The 20,125-nt window shown below is 44.1% G+C and overlaps 1 protein-coding gene across 1 annotated transcript in view; it reads right to left on the bottom strand.

Annotated features, from left to right (window-relative positions):
- NUP210L (nucleoporin 210 like) overlaps positions 1 to 20,125 on the bottom strand; it is an 88,161-nt gene that overhangs the window by 571 nt on the left and 67,465 nt on the right. The window contains exons 30-38 of the mRNA XM_032845242.1: positions 19,285 to 19,459; positions 18,009 to 18,184; positions 17,175 to 17,392; positions 15,175 to 15,311; positions 9,435 to 9,561; positions 5,892 to 6,041; positions 4,256 to 4,506; positions 2,775 to 2,979; positions 62 to 166 (exon numbers count right to left, since the gene is read on the bottom strand). Of these exons, the coding sequence (XP_032701133.1) occupies positions 62 to 166; positions 2,775 to 2,979; positions 4,256 to 4,506; positions 5,892 to 6,041; positions 9,435 to 9,561; positions 15,175 to 15,311; positions 17,175 to 17,392; positions 18,009 to 18,184; positions 19,285 to 19,459 (1,544 nt within the window). The remainder of the gene's footprint in view (positions 1 to 61; positions 167 to 2,774; positions 2,980 to 4,255; positions 4,507 to 5,891; positions 6,042 to 9,434; positions 9,562 to 15,174; positions 15,312 to 17,174; positions 17,393 to 18,008; positions 18,185 to 19,284; positions 19,460 to 20,125) is intronic.

Here is a 20,125-nt window from a genome sequence, read left to right on the forward strand (position 1 = left end):
AATTAGATGAAGGCAGTTTTTAAGTCAAACGTCCATGGTGCTGAATGTAAGGGTACCTTACCTAGAAAGATGAAAGCCGTTGATGCCAGCACGGCAAAGAGGGTAAAGAGGATGGTCTGGTGAGAACCCAGGAACTTCTGGAAGATACCTGAGTCTTCACGTTGATCTGTGTATTGGTCAGAATGATACAATATAAGAGTTAAAGCTAAAAACACATGGTCATGGGTATCCAACAGAAGCTCTTAGAACCCAGTCCTTGGGGAAGTTGTTTTGCTTCTTAACAGGGTTAAAGAGGTGAATTATGTACTTGGTTCCTCTGCCTCTTTGGCTTGTTCTTATGTCCTAGATAATAAACTCCCAAACTTGGAATCTTGTATTTCTTACCAACTTACAGATGGTGTTTAACAAATGGATATGCTACCTTAAGATGCCTGTTACCTTTCCTGTGTATTTTAATTCCAAGTGACGTTCCTCTCTTGACCAAGTTTGTGATTATAGCGATTGAACTTCCAATTCTGATCCCTCTAACCTGAAATTCTTATTTGGATCACCATCCACTTTCCAATTCCAAGGGTTCCCTTGTCATTTTTTACTTAGGATGTGGTTTTTAGGGAGCATTCTGATTTTTGTATAACACTGTCCTCAATAAAACTTAAGACTTGTGTTTCTGAAGCACACCTGACATTGGACATTGGTTTTTTCAAATTCTTCAGTGTCTAGAAATGAACACCTGCCCCAGCAGACTCCCCTGAACTTCCAGGTCTTCCCATATATCCATATTGTCGCCAGGTCCTCCTACCTAGTTCCTCTTCTGCATCCCTAGTATAGGCCCTCTAACCTTCAGACTTGTGAGTGGTCTCTTCTCATGGTACTTTGTTTCAGAATTGTTTACAAATTGCTTTGCTCTGAAGAACAGTTTGAAGTTGTTTGAAATAAAGATGCACTAAAAGCAAGATGTTCTATACTAATCCTTGATCAGGTCCAATTGTTGAAAGCTTTTGGCTTTCCAGTATTTATAGGGTAAGAGTCCAAATAAATTGATTTGATTAGGAGCAGGATTATGATTATGAAACATGATCAGCCTTTCCAATACTGCTTTGTTCTGGCTACAATGAACTGATTACTAGCTCCTTAATTAGGCCCTGTCTTAAATCTGATTCCTGTACTAGGTGTGATGCCTGGTGTATATACCATGCCTGGCATATACCAGCCGGTACTCAGTGTGCTTGTGTCGATAAGCTGAAGGCTGAGTTGGATCTTTGCGTCTGACCACTTCTACTCTCCAGGGCTGTACTATTCCCTCTGGTCCCTCTTTTAGCTCTGAGAAGTGCAGAGGTTAACCATTTATTATGCTATGAACAACTTGGGCAGTATGGTGACACCTATGGATCCTATCTCAGAATGTTTTTAAATGCAAAAATTAAAATGTGTAGGAATAAAGGAAACCAGTTTTATCAAAGTTAACCAAAACAGAAAAAAACTTAATTGTGATACAGCTATGTATACACTTAGCAGGATGTTAAAAAGGCCTTTTTTGATACAGTAATGTGCTTTAGTAACGAAGACCTAGAGTCAGGTCTGATAACTACTGTAATTTTTTGTGTAATTTTGAAGTGAACATTGGTATCTAATAATTGGAACATGAAAATACCTGAATTCTGTAGGTGACAGAGTCCTACATATCGCTATTACTGTGGTTTGTTGTCTATATCCATAAAATTGGAAAAGGAAAGTTTCAGTTAGAGGTTAATTGAAAATAAAGGTGCAGAGGTGCCTGGGTGGTTCAGTCAGTTAAGCAGCTGCCTGCGGCTCAGATCATGATCCCTGGGTCCTGGGATCAAGTCCCACATCCAGCTCCCTGCTCAGTAGGGAGCCTGCTTCTCCCTCTGCCTGCAGCACCCTCTGCTGTGCCCTTTGTCATTCTGACCAATAACGTCTTAAGAAGATAAAGGTGCAGTTCTTCCCCTGTTGAGGGTCATGCGCACCTGGAATTCCATTCATGGACCCTTGCAGAAGCCCATTACGACTCAGATTTACAAGAGGACACAGGTTGAACACTGGTTATAGTCATGGAAACTTGAGCATCTCCAGTTCCTCAAAGGGAAAAACATCTACTTCAGAGTTATAAGTGAACAAATGAATGTAAAATGCACTTAGGGTATTGGCCAGTACATATCACGTGCTTGTAGAAACAGACCTTCTTTCATGGGAGACAAACAAGGGTTCAGTCCAGTTCACTCCTAGTTCATTCAAAGAACACTTTCTCTGGAGGGATGGGCGCAGGTAGAGGTGACAGCATAAGGAGGATGATCCTTTGGCTTTCCTAACACTTTTCCATAACTACACGTGTTCCCATACCACCCAGACGGGGCATAGTTTCTAAACTGAGTCATGGCTAGAATCAGGATTTTGAAGAGTAAAGTCTTAGTTTTAGGGCTGTCACCATTTGCCCACTGCCTGAAACAAAAAGATCTGCCAGATGTGTTTGAAGAAAATCATTTATCAAGAGGTTTACAACAGAGAATAGTACATTAACAAGACCGAAGTTCTTCTTAAATTAATAACTACTCTTAAATATGTCAGTTAAGTAGAATACCTTGGTGGTGAAAAGAGAGCTTCCTGAAAGGTTATGCTCCAGGTAGGCTTGGAAAATAACGATCCATACCCCAGCTAGTTTGAGTAATCCTAGCCAAGTGGCTGAATGTTTCTCATTAAGCAATAAATTCTGTGGTCTTTCCTTCTCTAGATTAAAAACAGGAGCCCCCAGTGCTCACCTGCACCAGCCTTCTCCTTCAGAGCTCTCACTAGCACAGCCTCACTTTGACTGGTGAGCTCACAGGAAATATTGATGAAAATGGGTGATGCCGTCTGCTGAAGGGAGGTGAAGTTGATTACCCTTATGGGATAGACAGCCAGGCCAGGTGTGAGGGAAGACTGCCTGTGGCCAGAGACCACTAGAACTGGGGAGCTGGGGAAGACCTTGGAGAAAAGATAAAATGGCACTTGTCTGACAGAAGGAAAATCAGTTTTGTATCAATATTGCATTCTAAACATACAGTAAGATCCCTGTATTTCTAGTTAGCAATCTTAAGTCATCTGCTTTTTCACACTCAGATGTGTTGAAGTAGGTAATGGAAGAAAATTATCTATGAGAATAAAATAGGCTTCAAAAAAGTTTTGAAGGCACTAGGGGTGCCTGTGTGGCTCTGTCAGTTGAGCAGCCAGTTAACTCTTGGATTCTGCTCAGGTCCTGCTCTTAGGGCTGGAGGGATCCAGCCCTTTGTTGGGCTCCACACTCAGTAGAAGTCTGCTTCGATATTCTCTCCCTCTGCCCCCACTTGGTCTTAAACAAATCTTCAAAAAAAAAAAGTGGGGGGACACCTGGGTGACTCTGTTGGTTGGGCAACTGCCTTTGGTTCAAGTCATGATCCCAGTGTCCTGGGATCACACCCCACATCAGGCTCCCTGCTCAGCAAGGAGCCTCTTCTCCCTCTCCCATTGTCCCTCTCCCTGTGCATGCTCTCTTTCTCAAATAAATCTTTCTGGGCACCTGGGTGGCTTAGTTGGTTGAGGGACTGTCTTCGGCTCAGGTCATGATCCCGGAATTCCCGAGATCAGGTCGCGCATCGGGCTCCCAGCTCCATGGGGAGTCTGCTTCTCCCTTGGACCTTCTCGCCTCTCATGCTCTCTTTCTTTCTCTTAGCAAATAAATAAATAAATCTTTTTCTTTAAAGTTTTTTTAAAAAACTTATTTAAAGATTTTATTTATTTACTTGACAGAGAGATCACAAGTAGGCAGAGAGACAGGCAGAGACGGGGTGGGGGGGAGCAGGCTTCCCGCTGAGCAGAGAGCCCGATGCCTTTCGGGGCTCGATCCCAGAACAATGGGATCGTGATCTGAGCTGAAGGCAGAGGCTCAACCCACTGAGCCACCCAGGCGCCCCTAAAAAAAAGTTTAAAACTAGAATTCTAAAGATTGTTTAAGATGATACTGGTGTTATCTTCCAGACTGACAAAGCTTGTGACCTAAATTCTGTACTCTGGGAGTCCCCTGGCATTGTGAAGAGGACAGGTTTTCTTCGTTCATTTTAAGAACCACCTCCTTTCCCCTCCCCCACCGGGGCCCCCCTCCCTCACTCTTGGTGAATTTTATCAAAGTCATTCCATAGCTGTTCCTTTGCCCTTGGACTACAAATGAAGACTCCTTTTTCAAAACCTTGATCTCAGTTATGTTTTGGTTCAGTGCTTCACATACCTCTAGCTTCTCAAGAACTCTGTCCACCCCCAGCACTCTGATCTCCCCGACGTCTTGTCTGCGGCTAAGAACCAATTCTGACTGGTTGATGTAAAAGGCTGGGATGAAAGGAATAAGGATTCTTTGCATTCCATTCTTGCTCCGCTCACTGACCAGTGAGGCCCACCCATAGACTGAGGTGTCAGCCACGCTGAGGGCCTGGAGCAGCTCTTCAGACTGGGGTCGAACCCTGATTAGGCAGACATAAACCCCTGCAGGAAAGATGAACAATGAGCGGGGAAGGTTCAGAAGCTCTGGTCAGCCAGCTGGCTTGAAATAGGAAGGAAACATGGAAGCAAGTTCAGAAGAAAAGGTGAATTCAATTTTGAGTGTTCCCTGTTAGCAGACTGTTGGCCAGTGTGGGGAGAGAATGTACCGAAGAAAAACAGTCCCAGGCAACCCACAGCTGAACTTGTTGCTTAGAGCAGCGTGCCAGGGAGCAGTAAATAACAGGGAAATGGGAATTAGCGGATGTAGAATGAAGAGACCAGCAGTCGCCAAGATCGGGAAAGGGTTTGTGAAAAGTGCTTCGAGCGTGGTTTAGTCACTTCCCTGTCAAACCACATCTCGACGGAATATTGTGCTCGAACTTGCTCGAACTCAGCTGTCTTTTCACAGACACCCTTTCCTTCATTCCTAAATCCAACCATCCACATCTTGCTAACTCCTCTTTGGGAATGTCTGACACTTGCCCCTCCGTTAGTATCTCCCTGTTACTTGGGCTAGACCCTCAGCAGGTCATGCTTGGATTACTGCAGGGCCCTTCCCTGGCCGCCTCGCTGCCTCCTCCTCCCTCTCCATTCTGTGTCCTGCCAAACTCCAGGCACTTTATTGCCCGGGATGTCCTGGCCTGTGGCCTTCTCACATCTAGCGCATTCCTAGTCATCCTTCCACAAGCCTTGCTGTGTAAAACTGACCAACCCCCAGGTTTGAGGTAGCTGCTCCTCTTCTCTTTCTGTCTCTACAGCATTCCATGCATCTCTGCTCTGTGACGGATCTCCCTGCACAGCACTGGTGAAAATGAGAAGCCCCGACTTGCTCCCCTGTGTACACCTAGTCCCTGTCCTGGCACCAGGCATTCTGGTTAGTGCCCACCAGTTTGTTGAGTGAGCCTTCCATCCGTGGCTGCTCGCCACTTGCAGCAGATACTGATACTGATACTGCCTGCCTTAGAGCAGAAGGTCTTGGACTGCAGCACTGTCCTATTTATGCCTTACGTTTGACATGAATCCTCTCGTTCTACAAGGTGATTCATAGGAAATTCCAATGTCATGCCTGTTTCTACTTTATGCTAGTTAATGCTACGCTGCTTGGAACACCCTTCAGTTCGACAGTAAACACTCCAACACTGCTACTTCCTGGGGATAAAAGATGAATGATCCAAGCCCAGAGATAACAGGGACGGACTAGCAAAGGAGAAAGTAGAAGACTAACAGAAAAGCACAGGGTGTTACAGAGACTAAACAAAAACGCTGGTTGAGAAAGTTCCCATAGTTCTACAGCAGATGACACTGCAAGTGTAAATGCAACCCAGGAAGGAAGTGGTACGTGTGCAGAGACAGAAACAAGGGCGCCAGATGCAGCGAGTGGGACCTACCTCTCTCCATGCTGAACCCCGCGTGGACATGGAAGACTTTGCTTGCTGGGATGTCTAGCAAAGTATTGCTGAACTGCACATGGCACAGCACAAGGGTCTCAGGAAGAAGTACTGTTGTGATGGCCAAGGCCTGACTTGGGGTACAGGATCCTAATAAGCAGAAAACAGAGAAATAACTGCCATAAGAATCTGTAAAAGAGGAAACTTACATAAGCCAGTAGTTTGATTTAAAAAAAAAAAAAAAGCACGTGGATCTTGATTTCGGCTCAGGTCATGATCCAAGGTTGTGACACGGAGCCCTGTGATGGGCTCTGCACTCACCACGGAGTCTGCTTGAGATTCTCTCTCTCTCTCTCTCAAATCTTTTTTTTTTTAAAGATTTTATTTATTTATTTGAGAGAGAGACAGCACAAGCAGAGGGGAGGGACAAGCAGACGCCCTTGCGATTGGGGAACCCGATGGAGGGCTCCATCCCAGGACTCCAGGATCCTGACAAGAGCAGAAAACAGACATTTAAGTAACTGAGCCACCCAGGTGCCCCTCAAATAAGTAAATCTTAAAAAGGGAGGCTAGGGAAGCAGCTGGGTCAGAGAAGCAAGCAACTTTCGATCTCAGGGTTGTTAGTTCAAACCCCACACCCGGTGTAGAAATTACTTAAATAAAAAATTTTTTAAAATAGCAAAAGAGAGGGGTCAGTTCTGTCTTATTAGGCCAGGCCCTTTGGCTCCTGCTACAGTCAAGAATGGTCTAAGACCCTTCCTTTTGCTGATTTGTGAATGACTATAGTGGCGCTTCCATTATCAATATCATCGGTGGGTCCCCTTTCAAAAGTTTCTGGAATTCGTCAGTGGGAATGAGACAGATTCCAGGGAAACTGGATAGCGATTACAGCTGGGAGGCTTTTCAGTCTAGGAAGTCTGATTTTCCATAACTGATTGCAGTGTGATTCAAATTAGAGATCTCCGGAATATTACAAATGGTGTCTTAAGTCGGAGCCACACAGCCATCAAGAAACGGACAGTTTCAATGGACAGCATTCTAGATTAAGTAGGAGGTGGTGTCCTGTCTAAGATTTTCCCTTGCACAGTTTCTTAATGGCCTCAGTTTGCTGGAGTTCTTTCTCAGCTGCCAGTAGTCAGTCCGGTGACCGTTCTCATCTTTTGCAAACTGTCAGCAATATCAAAGGAGTTGTTTCATAATAAAATAAGCTGTGGTTTTAGAAAGATTTCTGGGAGGAAAAATTGCAATCTGTATATCTTAAGGCAGAGAGCAATGTGTGAATGTTATACATATTTAATACTTTGTAAAAGAACCTGGAAAACTTTAAAAATCAAATATTTATATATACTTAGATTATACTTATAAAATTAAATAATGTGAAAAGAAAGTAAGTGCTTAAAAACTGAATGACCAAAAGGGCAATTAGACTTAAATTTTATAGACAGTAATATTTTGGACTTCTTGGTTTTGCATGCTCTCTTTGCAAAAAAAAACAACAGAATTTGTTCTTTCTTTAAAAAAAATGAAAGAATTGGGGCACCTGGGTGGCTCAGTGGGTTAAAGCCTCTGCTTTCAGCTCATGATCTCAGGGTCCTGGGATCGAGCCCCACATCGGGCTCTCTGCCTATCAGGGAGCCTGCTTCCTCCTCTCTCTCTCTGCATGCCTCTCTGCCTACTTGTGATCTCTGTCAAATAAATGGATAAAATCTTTTAAAAATATAAAAATAATAAATAATAAAAGAAAGAATTTACATGGAGTGGGATAGATCTACCAATTCTAACCACTAACTACATGTTACTTGCTCTTAGATTTGGTATTTCTCATTTTTAAAATGACGGTAATTATTACATAAGATTGTTAAATGAGGGGCACATGAGTGGCTCAGTTGGTTAAGTGTCTTTTTTTTTTTTTAATTTTTCTTGTAGACCTTTTTTCTTTTAAGATTTTATTTATTTATTTGACAAACAGAGATCACAAGGAGGCAGAGAGGCAGGTTGGGGGGGGGTGGGAAGCAGGCTCCCCGCTGAGTGGAGAGCCCGATGCGGGGCTCAATCCCAGCACCCTGGGATCATGACCTAAGCCGAAGGCAGAGGCTTAACCCACTGAGCCACCCAGGCGCCCCTAAGCATCCGACTCTTGATCTCAGCTCAGGTCTTGATCTCAGGGTTGTAAGTTCAAGCCCCATGTTGGGTACTGGGGTAGAGCCTACTTAAAAAAAAAAACAACATTGTTAAATGAAAACAAAATATATATAAACTGCGAACATACCACCAAGAATCTATTAGGAATATCTTGTATTTTAGTTTTCTTTCTTCCCCCACTTTTTTTTTAATTAAGATTTTATTTATTTAAGAGAGAGAGACAAAGTGAGAGAGGGAACACAAGCAGGGGGAGTGGGAGAGGGAGAAGCAGGCGCCCCGCTGAACAGGGAGCCCGATGTGGGGCTCGATCCCAGGACCCTGGGATCATGACCTGAGCCAAAGGCAGACACTTAACGACCGAGCCACCCAGGTGCCCCACCTCCCCCACTTTTTAAAAACTTTAAAAAATGTTTATTATTATTTTTTAAAGATTTTATTTATTTACCTGACAGACAGAGATCACAAATAGAGAGGCAGGCAGAGAGAGATGGGGGAAGCAGGCTCCCTGCTGAGCAGAGAGCCTGATGCTGGGCTTGATCCCAGGACCCTGAGACCATGACCTGAACTGAAGGCAGAGGCTTAACCCACTGATCCACCCAGGTGCCCCATGTTTATTATTTTTTTAAAGTAATCTCTATGCCCAATGTGGGGCTTAAACTCTAGACCCTGAGATCAAGAGTCTCATGCTCCTCTGAGTCAGCCAGGCCCCACCTCCCCACCTTTTACTACAGTAAATTATAGCCCAGTACAGAACAAAAAAACATACACGGTAAATTTGCTAAGCAAATAACAGTTAAAATGTCGCATACTCCATGGGGCACCTGGGTGGCTCAGTGGGTTAAAGCCTCTGCTTTCGGCTCAGGTCATGATCCCAGGGTCCTGGGATCGAGCCCCACATCGGGCTCTTTGCTCAGCGGGGAGCCTGCTTCCTCCTCTCTCTCTCTCTGCCTGCTTGTGTTCTCTGTCTGTCAAATAAATAAAAAAAATCTTAAAAAAAAAAAAAAAGTCACGTACTCCAACATTTCTTAAATCTAGGGAAGCTGGAAAAGAATTGGGTCTGAGGCCTTATCCCAAACTTATTAACTATCTGGATGGAGCCCAAGACCCTATTTTTACAAAAATTTCGTCGGGTAGCTTTGAAAATCAGCCATATTTGGAAATCCCTGGTTTAGGCCATCTCTCAGGCAAGGTTATAACTAGAAAAACAACAGTGACCAAGTTTAGCCTATACCAAAACCTGGTATCGAGTCATTTGTGAAGTCAAAGCAGTCAATGATTTATTTATTAAAGGTGGAGTCAGTTCTGAAATAAAAAGAAATATGGACTGCTAGTCTAAGGGGTACATGAGAAGGAAGACCGGAATGATGGGAACAATCACCCAGACCTATTAAGAGACCTGACCTTTGAGATTAGCACCATTTCTGCCAGTGGTAATGAAGAGCTTGAACACAGTTGAATTGGGGGTATTGGTGAGGTAGGTCTTGAGGTCATAACTGAGCGTTAATCTTGATGATGCATTGACCACCACCTGTGAGCAAACCAAAGGAAAATCTGCACCTAATTCTTAGAAAATATTGTTCTCTCCCTCTCTACGCTTCATAACTTACCCAACCGAAAGCGCCATCTCACTCAAGGCCCGGGGGCCTTTCTACTTCACATAGTTAAGAACCACAAAATCTGTTTACCTTTGAGAAGAAAATAACATTTTTTTTTCCCCCTAAAAGGAGGTCTTTGTCCATTATTCTGTTTGACATTTTCCCTTTGGATGACCCCCTATTAAAATGCCTTCAAAGACAACTGCAACTCTCATTAGTTGCATATAATCTCAGCCTTTTCTGAAACTTCAAAGTACTTTGTTTCTCTCAGTATACTTGTAATGTTCTGTCTTGTGCTGTAGGTATTTGTATTTTTGTTAAAAATCATTCCTATTTGAATCTAAGTTCTTCAACTGAGAGACTAATCTATCTTTGTATATCCTGTAATGTGCCTTGTATTTAAGGCAAGTGCTTCATGATTACAATGAGAGAAGATAATTAATGATGGCTCTCTGCCCCCAAATATCTTCAACTTAAATGTATATTATCTTGTCACTATATCATTATGTCATTATTCATGACATTGTGTCATTACATTAAATGTATAACATATTACAATACACAGTGTCCTCAGTACTACCAGGATTTTTTGTTTTTTCAAATATTCAAGAACCTTGAAACCAAGTTAGTGACATTAAATGCTCAGGAAAGGAAGGAGTTTTGTCTTTCTCATCTTTGTGTTTCCAGAGGCTGTCACAGGGCTATACAGAAGCGGCCTCCATGGGTGTCTGTTAGTTAGTGAACTATTAAATGATGATTTTACACAGTATACCACCTAGGGTCTATCACACCCTTTTTGACTTCTCTGTAGCCTCTGACAGCAAAGGCCAGTTCCTCCCTTGTGACCCTCTCTCTGCTTCCCCAGCAATGAAACCCTTCTCAAACTCCTCAAGTTGTTGCCTCTGTCCCTAGCCCTCTTTTTTTTTTTTTAAGTTTTTATTTTTTATTTTTTTTAAGATTTTATTTATTTGACAGAGAGAGATCACAAGTAGGCAGAGAGGCAGGCAGAGAGAGAGGGGGAGGCAGGCTCCCCGCTAAGCAGAGAGCCCGATGGGGGGCTCAATCCCAGGATCCTGAGATCATGACCTGAGCTGAAGGCAGAGGCTTCAACCCACTGAGCAACCCAGGCGCCCCTGTCCCTAGCCCTCTTATCTGATCACCATACAAGTTCTCTTTAGATGTTCTCTAATTTTCCCTTTCTACCTTTGTAAACTTTTGCAGAGTCCGCCCTGACTCATTCATTGGTCTTCAAGCAACATGTACGTGTATTTGCCTTTAGTCTAATATACCTTCCTTCTTGGGGGCGCTTGAGTGTCTCAGTTAGTTAAGCACCTAAGTCTTGGTTTTGGCTCAGGTCATGATTTCAGGGCCGTGATCTTGGAGTTGTGAGACTGAGCCCCAAGACTGCCTCCGCACTTGGTGGGGAGTCTGGTTGAGATTCTCTCCCTCTCCCCAACTCATGTGTGCTCTCTCTCTCTCAAATATATAAATCATTTTTTAAAAGATTTTATTTATTTATTTGAGAGAGAGAAAATGAGAGAGTGCACGAGATGGGGGAGAGTCATAGGGAGAAGCAGATTCCCTGCTGAACAAGGAGCATGATGGGGGACTCGATCCCGGGACTCCAGGATCATGGCCTGAGCCGAAGGCAGTCGCCCAGCCAACTGAGCCACCCGGGCACCCTTCAAATTAATAAATCTTAAAAAAATCAAAATAAAACGCCTTCTATTTTATCTGCCAGACAAATTCCTAATCCTGAAGACTCAATTTATTTTTACTTATTTTTATTATGTGCCTTGACTCAGATCTTAAGATTCAGTTTAAATGTCACTTCTAGAAAATTTAGCCTTAATGTCTAAGTAGAATTAAGTGGCTTGCTTTCTTGTGTGTTTTTTTTTTAAGATTTTATTTATTTATTTGACAGAGATCACAAGTAGGCAGAGAGGCAGGCAGAGAGAGAGGGAGAAGCAGGCTCCCCACTGAGCAGAGAGCCCAATGCGGGGCTCAATCCCAGGACCCTGACTGAGATCATGACCTGAGCCAAAGGCAGAGGCTTTAACCCACTAAGCCACCCAGGTGCCCCTTGTGTATTTTTTTTTCTTAAAGACTTATCGACCTATTTGAGAGAGGAATGTGGGAGTGAGGGGAGGGACAGAAGGGGAGGGAGAGAAGCAGACTCTGTGCTCAGTACAGACCCCAAGATTATGACCCAAGTCAAAATCAAGAGTCAGACACTTGATTGACTGAGCTAGCCAGGTGCCCCTCTTCTGTATTTTTTTTTTTAAGATTTTATTTATTTAGGGCTCCTGGGTGGCTCAGTGGGTTAAGCGTCTGCCTTCAGCTCGGGTCATGATCTCAGGGTCCTGGGATTGAACCCTGCATCGTGCTCTCTGCTCAGCAGGGAGCCTGCTTCCCCCTCTGCCTCTGCCTGCCTCTCTGCCTACTTGTGATCTCTGTCTGTCAAATAAATAAAATCTTTTTTTTAAAAAAAGATTTTATTTGTTGATTTGAGAGAGAGAGAGAACACAAGCAGGGAGAGGGGCAGGATGGCAGAAAGAAGCAGACTCCCACTGGGCAGGGAGCCTGATGCAGGGCTTGATCCCAGGACCCTGAAATCATGACCTGAACTGAAGGCAGACGCTTAACCGACAGCCAGGCATCCCCCACACACAATTTTTTTTTTGAAGTTGCACATCAAGAATCAGACACTCCCCCAACTGAGCCAGCCAGGCGTGTCTAGACCCTAGGAGCACTTCTAACTTGTCACTTGTAAAGCACTGGTCAGTTATGTTTTAGTTATTTAAATTGTCTACATGTAATTATTTCTATCATCACTAGACTGTGAACTCCTTACAACACGGCACCAGATACCATGTGGGCACAGATGGGGCAGTTCAATCATCTATAAAATTGGGATAATACTTTGCAGGGTTGTGAAGATTAAGAATGACAGTTATACTGATGTAAAATCAAAATTTAAAAAAATAGAAGCAAAATGCCAACCGCATAGTAGATGTTCAACAAATGATAGCTGGTATATTTGAGTAATGAAAAGAGGAACAAACAAGTCCTCTGGGCACCGAGGAGGGAGACCCAACATGGATTTAAGGGGAAAGAGCAAAGGCTCCATCAAGCCAACCCTTCACTTGTTTGACCATCTCACCTACTAAAGGTTGTTGCTTCAGCAACTGTCCCCGCTCCTGCATAACATTTTACCTTCTCTACTAAACACTCCTAAATCATTTTTTCTCCCATCTCAAAAAATGATCAACCAAACAAAAATTTGACTCCAGTTCCTCACAGAGCTTATGCCCCAAATCCACACGTCCTCTCAGTTCTCTAGACTTCCACTCCTGTCACTGCTCTGAAGCCACTGCTTCAAGTAACCACTCTGTACTGCGAACCCATCTGTCATTTCTGTCTTCAGGCTACCTGGCCTATCGATAACATTTGACATGGCTGATCCCTCGCTCCCTCCTTGAAATACAGGGACCCCTTCACTTCTCAAAAATTTGCATTAAGCCCCATCACTTTTAAGAAAGACATTAGAAAATGGTTTCCCTAAGAAAAATAAATCCAAAGACGATTTTTGCTTTTACAAAAAGTAAAAAAAGGGAAAGTAGCGTTCAGCATGTGTTTTGCAGAAAGCACGCACCCCAGGCCCCTTCCCTGGGAACCACATTCAGCAGCTAAGCATTCAGCTGTGTAGCTTTTCTTTTTTTTCAGATTCTATTTATTATTTATTTGAAAGAGAGCGCACAAGCATAAGTGGGGGGGAGGAGCAGAGGGATAGAGACAAGCAGACTCCATGAGCACAGAGCCAGATGCAGGGCTCGATCTCAGAACTCTGAGATCATGACCTGAGCTGAAATCCAGAGTTGGACGCTTAACCTCTTGTACCACTGAGGTTCCCCTCAAGTGATGGCAATTCTGTCCTTTTAGTTATTGAGTCAAAAACCTGAAGTCATTTTTTTTAAAACTTGAAGTCAATTATGCATCATCTAATTACATTACATCATCAGATTACATATAATGTGCTAGGAAATTCTACCGGCTCTACCTATAAAGTACACTAGAATCTGACCAACTTCTCATGACCTCCTCTGTTACCAGACTGGTAACCCAGTGCACCATCCTATCTTACCTGGATCATTGCAAGTATAGCTTCCCAACTCTTCAATCCTTGCCCCTACTTTCTAGTACCAACCAGTAGCTACAGTGATATAGATAGATAGATATCACACACCACCTTGTTTTGGGGGGAGGAGTTGGCACTGTTTTGTTTGTTTGTTTGTTTCTTTCTTTCTTTATTTATTTATTTTTAAAGATTCTGCTTATTTGAGAGAGAGAGAGCATGACCCAGGGCAGAGGGAAAGAGAAAAGTAGACTCCCTGCTGAGCAAGGAACACAACACAGGGCCTCAATCCCAGGACCCTAAAATCATGACCTGAGCCAAAGACGGATACCCAGCTGACTGAGCCACCCCGGTGCCCCTGGTGTTGTTGTTTTAAAGATTTATTGGGACGCCTGGGTGGCTCAGTCAGTTATGCGTCTGCCTTCAGCTCAGGTCACAATCCCAGGCTCCTGGGATTGAGTTCCCCATCAGGATCTGCTCAGCAGGAAGTCTGCTTCCTCCTCTCTCTCTGCCTGCCTCTCTGCCTACTTATGATCTCTGTCAAATAAATAAATAAATGAAATCTTGAAAAAAAAAAAGATCCTGTGCAGCTGGACAATATACATGTATATGAATATCCTCTAATACATAATCAAAATATTTTTTTAAGATTTTTTATTTATTGATTTGACAGAGAGAGATCACAAGCAGACAGAGAGAGAGAGAGAGAGAGAGGGAAGCAGGCTCCCTGCTGAGCAAAGAGCCCGATGCGGGGCTCGATCCCAGGACCCCGAGACCATGACCTGAGCCGAAGGCAGAGGCTTAACCCACTGAGCCACCCAGGCGCCCCATAATCAAAATATTTTTAAAAATTTACTTATTTTGCGGGGAAGGGCCAGAGGGAGAGGGAGAACCTCAAGCAGACTCCCTGCTGCGCACAGAGCCCGGTGTGGGGCTCAAGCCTAGGACCCTGCCATCATGACCCGAGCTGAAGGCAGACGCCCAACCAACTGAGCCACCCAGGCGCCCCTTATCTATCTATCTATCTATTTATTCTGGTTAAGAATCCTAATCACTACTTACTTCTTTTTAAAAATTTTTTAAAAAGATATTATTTATTTTTTTGACAGAGAGAGGCACACAGAGAGGGAACACAAGCAGGGGGAGTGGTAGAGGGAGAGGCAGGCTTCCCATTGAGCAGGAGCCCGATGTGGGGCTCGATCCCAGGACCCTGGGATCATGACCAGAGCCAAAGGCAGACGCTTAACAACTGAGCTACCCAGGCGCCTCCTAATCACGTTTAGCTTTGTATTCCAAAGTTTTCTGGCTGGCTTTCTATCTGACATGTCAGTGTATATCTTTTCCTCAGATGTGTATTCTACATGCATATCCCCAAATATGGAAATAGTCACCCTGGCCTTGTCAGGGTTACCTCTCGATACGTTTTTACCACTCCTGGGATGTCATGAAAGACTGTTGCTATTCCTGGACTCCTGGCCACTCCCACTCCAGTGCCAGTGTCTGTTTGTAGAATGTTATCAGCAGAAATCATCCATATCCCAGGTTCACCTAGGAAAGGACAAGAGAAAGCACTTGGTTGCAACGTCTGATCTAAATGGAAGGTCACTCTGACCTTATTCAGACTCTGTATCAGCAGACCATTCAAGCACACAGGTATCTCTTCCTAGGAGGAACATTCAGCTTTGAAGATAACTTTATTTTCAGGTTCCCCTTCATATACCATCATACCCACAATATAAAACAAGGATTACCTCAGAATCACAGAAGGAGCTACTTAGTTGGAGGATCTAACTGTTCTTAGGAAATAAGAAAAATTCCTTTACACACAGGAATAACTCTCTTTCAGCTACTGATAGGTATCAGCAGAAGACTGCAAGAAGGTGACAGCTGGCAAGAAAGAAGGTTTGTTTGCTTTGGCTTCAGTCTCAAAGTGGCAGAAAAATGCTACCTGGAGTTGGCGTTCGCTTACGATCCTGGTATTGGTCCTTTTGCTTCCCATTCAAAGTGGTATAGATTTAGAAAGTCAGAGTATTCCAGAATGAAAGATAGGACAGTCCTAACAAAATCTAGCAAAAGAGTCTTTCACTGACAAGAGAGTAACAATCATAAGATTGTAACTCTGTCAGCCCTAAAGCAGGGCTAGCTCAATGGCCCTGGGTTCCAGTTCGCGGTGGTTGCTTGCAAATCAGTCCTTATAGGATTGGGATCTGACCTGAGCCGAGTGGACCCCCTCTCAGTCAAGCACTGAATATACAGATTCTGGCCTCACATCACATCACTGTACCCACATGGATCCGCAGTTCCCAGAAGAGGTCACAGAACCATACAACGTGCCCACTAGTCCTACGTGGATGGAGGATTGGGACGCACACACCCAGGCAGGGCACATAGCTTTGGAATATGCTCTCAGTAAACCCAGAGAACCGATACTCATTTAGTAACCAAAGACTGATGTTCTTGCACTCAATAGCACTTTTTAGGGCAGAAATGCTTTGTTGATCGAGAGTATAGTCTAGCCCAGTACAAGGCCAAACCTTACTATGCTGATGATGTATTTAAGAGTTAGGCCTTCAAATGTCTCTCACAAAGCAGTGTACTCACAATTGGTTCCTAGAACTAAAGCCTCACTGCATTTTCCTTCACTTTAGCTCATCCTTTACATTCTTCAACTTACCAACTCCCCTCCTTCAGAAGCTGGGAATGGGGGAGAAGACAAGGAACCCACACCACCTGCTTACGTAATAATACAGTGAGCTATGCGACCAGGAGGTGCATGACCAATATTCCTAGAGAGACCCTCAAGATTTTTTTTTTAAGATTTTAGTTTTTGGGGGAACCTGAATGTTCAGTTGATCAAACATCCAATTCTTGATTTTGGCTCAGGTCATAATCTCAAGAGTTGTGGGATCAAGCCCCACCCTTAGGCTCCAGGCTTGTGGGGAATCTGCAGTTTGATATTCTCCCTCTCCAGCTGCCCCTCCCCCCACCTCTCTCTCTCTCTCAAATAAACAGATCTATTTAAAAAAAAATTTTTTTTAAGATTTTATTTATTTATTTGTCAGAGAGAGTGAGCACAGGCAGAGTGGCAGGCAGAGGCAGAGGGAGAAGCAGACTCCCCGCTGAGGGACTTGATCCCAGGATGCTGGGATCATGATCTGAGCCGAAGGCAGCCGCCCAACCAACTGAGTCACCCAGGCGTCCCTATTTTATTTTATTTTTTAAAATAATCTCTGCACCCAACATGGGGCTTAAACCAAAGCTCCAAGATCAAGAGTTGCACACTCTACTGACTGAGCCATCCAGGTGATCCTAGGCCCTCAGATTTTAAATCATTTTGAAAGAATTATCTAAGGGATGAGTTGCTTTCTCATCCTGTCAGCTGTGAAGTTAAGAAAGGGAAGGTATCCAGACCATTGTGGTTGAGGAGGTGTGTCCTGAAGCAGATGACGTCTCCAACAAAGGTGAACTGGGTGTCTGGCATGATGGCGTGCTCCACAGCAACTGGGATGTAATCTGCCACACCTGGGTGTCTCCGGTCCCAGATTCCCACAAGCGTCACTCCTGTGTTCACTGCCTGGGCCACATAAGTATAGTTCCTATTCCCTGGCCCAATAAGTAGCAGGTCATCTCTGAAAGGAGATAAGAAAGTAGCAGGTCATCTCTGAAAGATCACTGTTAGGACACAGTTCTGGGGGCAGAGCTCATCACAGCATTTTCTATTCAACAGCTCAAAGGTTCAGAAGGAATTCTACGGTGGAGGGCAAGAAATGAGTGGCCAAGGGTCAGGTCTATTATATACAGAGTACCCAGTAAGCCCTTTTTTTTTTAATTAAAAATTTGTTTTCCAGTAAAGTTGGTTTTTTTTTGTTGGTTTTTTTTTTTTGGTTTTTTTTTTTAAGGTAAGCTCCATGCCCAGCATGGCTTGAACTCACAGCCCTGAGATCAAGACCTGAGCTGAGATCAAGAGTTGGATGCTTAACCAACTGAGCCACCCAGGCACCCAGTACAGCTTTTTGATAATACTCCTACCAGCTCCCTATGGAGGCTTCCTGTGAACTAGGGCTTGACAGATAGAAAACACCCTGAAATACTTCATTAAACAACCAGCACCATCTGGTGTTTCCCATCCTAATGAAAGAAATAAATATCAGGTTCCGAGTTGAGAACATGAGAATTTACTGGATAACCCTAGCCTATCTGCACAGTTTCTCCCCCAACATGGATATCATTCCTTTGACTCCGCACCTGTTCAGAGCCAGATGAAGCTGGGTGTTGTGTGTGTGGAATTTCTCTCCAATGCTGTTATAGAACTGGACAACAAAGGTGAGAGACATGCCCACAGGAAACGCCGGCAGAGCCCTCCCACGGGCGGTGTACAGCTTGGGTTGGCTGCTCATCCGCAGGTATGTCACTGGTGCCACCTGTGGGAGCAGGGCCACTGGAGAGGAGCTGCGAGAGATTCTGAAGTTCACAGGCCATGGTAAAAACGGGGTTCTTCTTTCATAGGAAACAGCTCCTCATAAGGGATGACTTAAGTCAGAGTTGAATAAGAAATACAACAGTACAGGAAATGGCCCCTTAATTATTAAAGCTGAGAAAATGTGGAGAGAAGTTGGAACTTTCTTTTTAAGATTTTATTTACTTACTTGAGAGAGAGAGTGCACACGGACAAGCAGGGGGAGGGGCAGAAGGAGAGAGAGAATACTTTTTTTTTTTTAAGATTTTATTTATTGGGGCACCTGGGTGGCTCCATCATTAAGCCTCTGCCTTTGGCTCAGGTCATGATCCCAGAGTCCTGGGATCGAGCCCCACATCAGGCTCCCTGCTTGGCAGGAGGCCTGCTTCTCTCTCTCCCACTCCCCCTGCGTGTGTTCCCTCTCTCACTGTCAAATAAATAAAATCTTTTTTAAAATTTTATTTATTTATTTGAGAGAGAGAGAGAGCACAGAAAGAGAATGAGAGGGAGAAGCAGGCTCCCCACTGAGCAGAGAGCCCAATGTGGGGCTCAATCCCAGGACCCTGGGATCATGACCTGAGCCGACGGCAGATGCTTAACCAACTGAGCCCCCCCAGGCAACCCATGGAGAGCGAGAATCTCAAGCAAACTCCATCCCCCACATGGAGCCTGACACAGGATTCGATCTTAACAACCCTGAGATCATGACCTGAGCCAAAACCAAGAGTTGGATGTTTAACTGAATGTGCCACCCAGGCACTCTATGTTAGACTAAATTTTTAAATTCTAGTAACAAAGCCTAATTTTGGTAGCAATAGTTCTACCTTTCCCCACACCCTTTTGCCAACACTGCTCAGAAATGCACCAATTTGAGGCTGATCCCTCTTATAACAAGGGCTCTAAAGGCCACTTATAATTTGATGGCTTATATCCATGTCAAGACTGTCTTCTATTTTACAGTTCGTTCTGACTTCCAGGGAAGTTCCTAGTTCTTAAACCAGGAAATCTGCCTCTTCAGGCCATGGTATTCCTTTTATTTTTTCTTGAGCAAGTCCCAGAACTCACCTGAACTCCAGTTATGGTTGTCTGGTTGACTCCAAAAGGTTCTATAGACGTGACTTCCAACACAGCAGTACCTGCAATGGAACCAGCTTTCAGGAGCCCTTCACCGTCCTCCTCAATGACAGATGAATTAGGGAAACACTTGAGAACACGGGAACTCACAAAGGCGGCCCCTTCCCTAGGATACAAATGGAACAGGTGGCATCTCTTGGGGGCTCTGACCAGAAAGAAAGGAGATCGATGGGGTTACTGTTAGAAACTGTACTCTGAGGAAGCCACTTGCCGTTCTCCATGTTATGTGCTTATTTGTTCCTCAAGTAAAAGTCTGCATTCAGATTATGCCTATCTCTCTAAAAATCATACCCTACTACATATTTATCATTAAAAATCATTCAGCGGGGCGCCTGGGTGGCTCAATGGGTTAAGACTCTGCCTTTGGCTCAGATCATCATGATCTCAGGGTCCTGGGATTGAGCCCTGCATCGGGCTCTCTGCTCAGCAGGAAGCCTGCTTCCCTTCCTCTCTCTGCCTGCCTCTCTGCCTACTTGTGATCTCTGCCTGTCAAATACATAAATAAAATCTAAAAAAAATAAAAATAAAAATCATTCAGCTAGAGGCTCCTGGGTGGCTCAGTCAGTTAAGCATCTGCCTTCCGTTCAGGTCATGATCCCAGGGGTCCTGGGATCGAGCCCCACATCGGGCTCTCTGCTCAGTGGGGAGTTTGTATCTCCTCCCTCTGCCCCTCCACCCTCACTCGTGCTCTCTCTCCCTGCTCTCTCTCTCAAATAAATGAAATCTTTAAAAAATAATAAAAATAAATTTAAAATTCAGCTAAAAGGATTGA

This window comes from Lontra canadensis, unplaced genomic scaffold, assembly GCF_010015895.1.
Source record: "Lontra canadensis isolate GAN:19392208 unplaced genomic scaffold, GSC_riverotter_1.0 scaffold160, whole genome shotgun sequence".
In the NCBI taxonomy this organism is placed as follows: Eukaryota; Metazoa; Chordata; class Mammalia; order Carnivora; family Mustelidae; genus Lontra; species Lontra canadensis.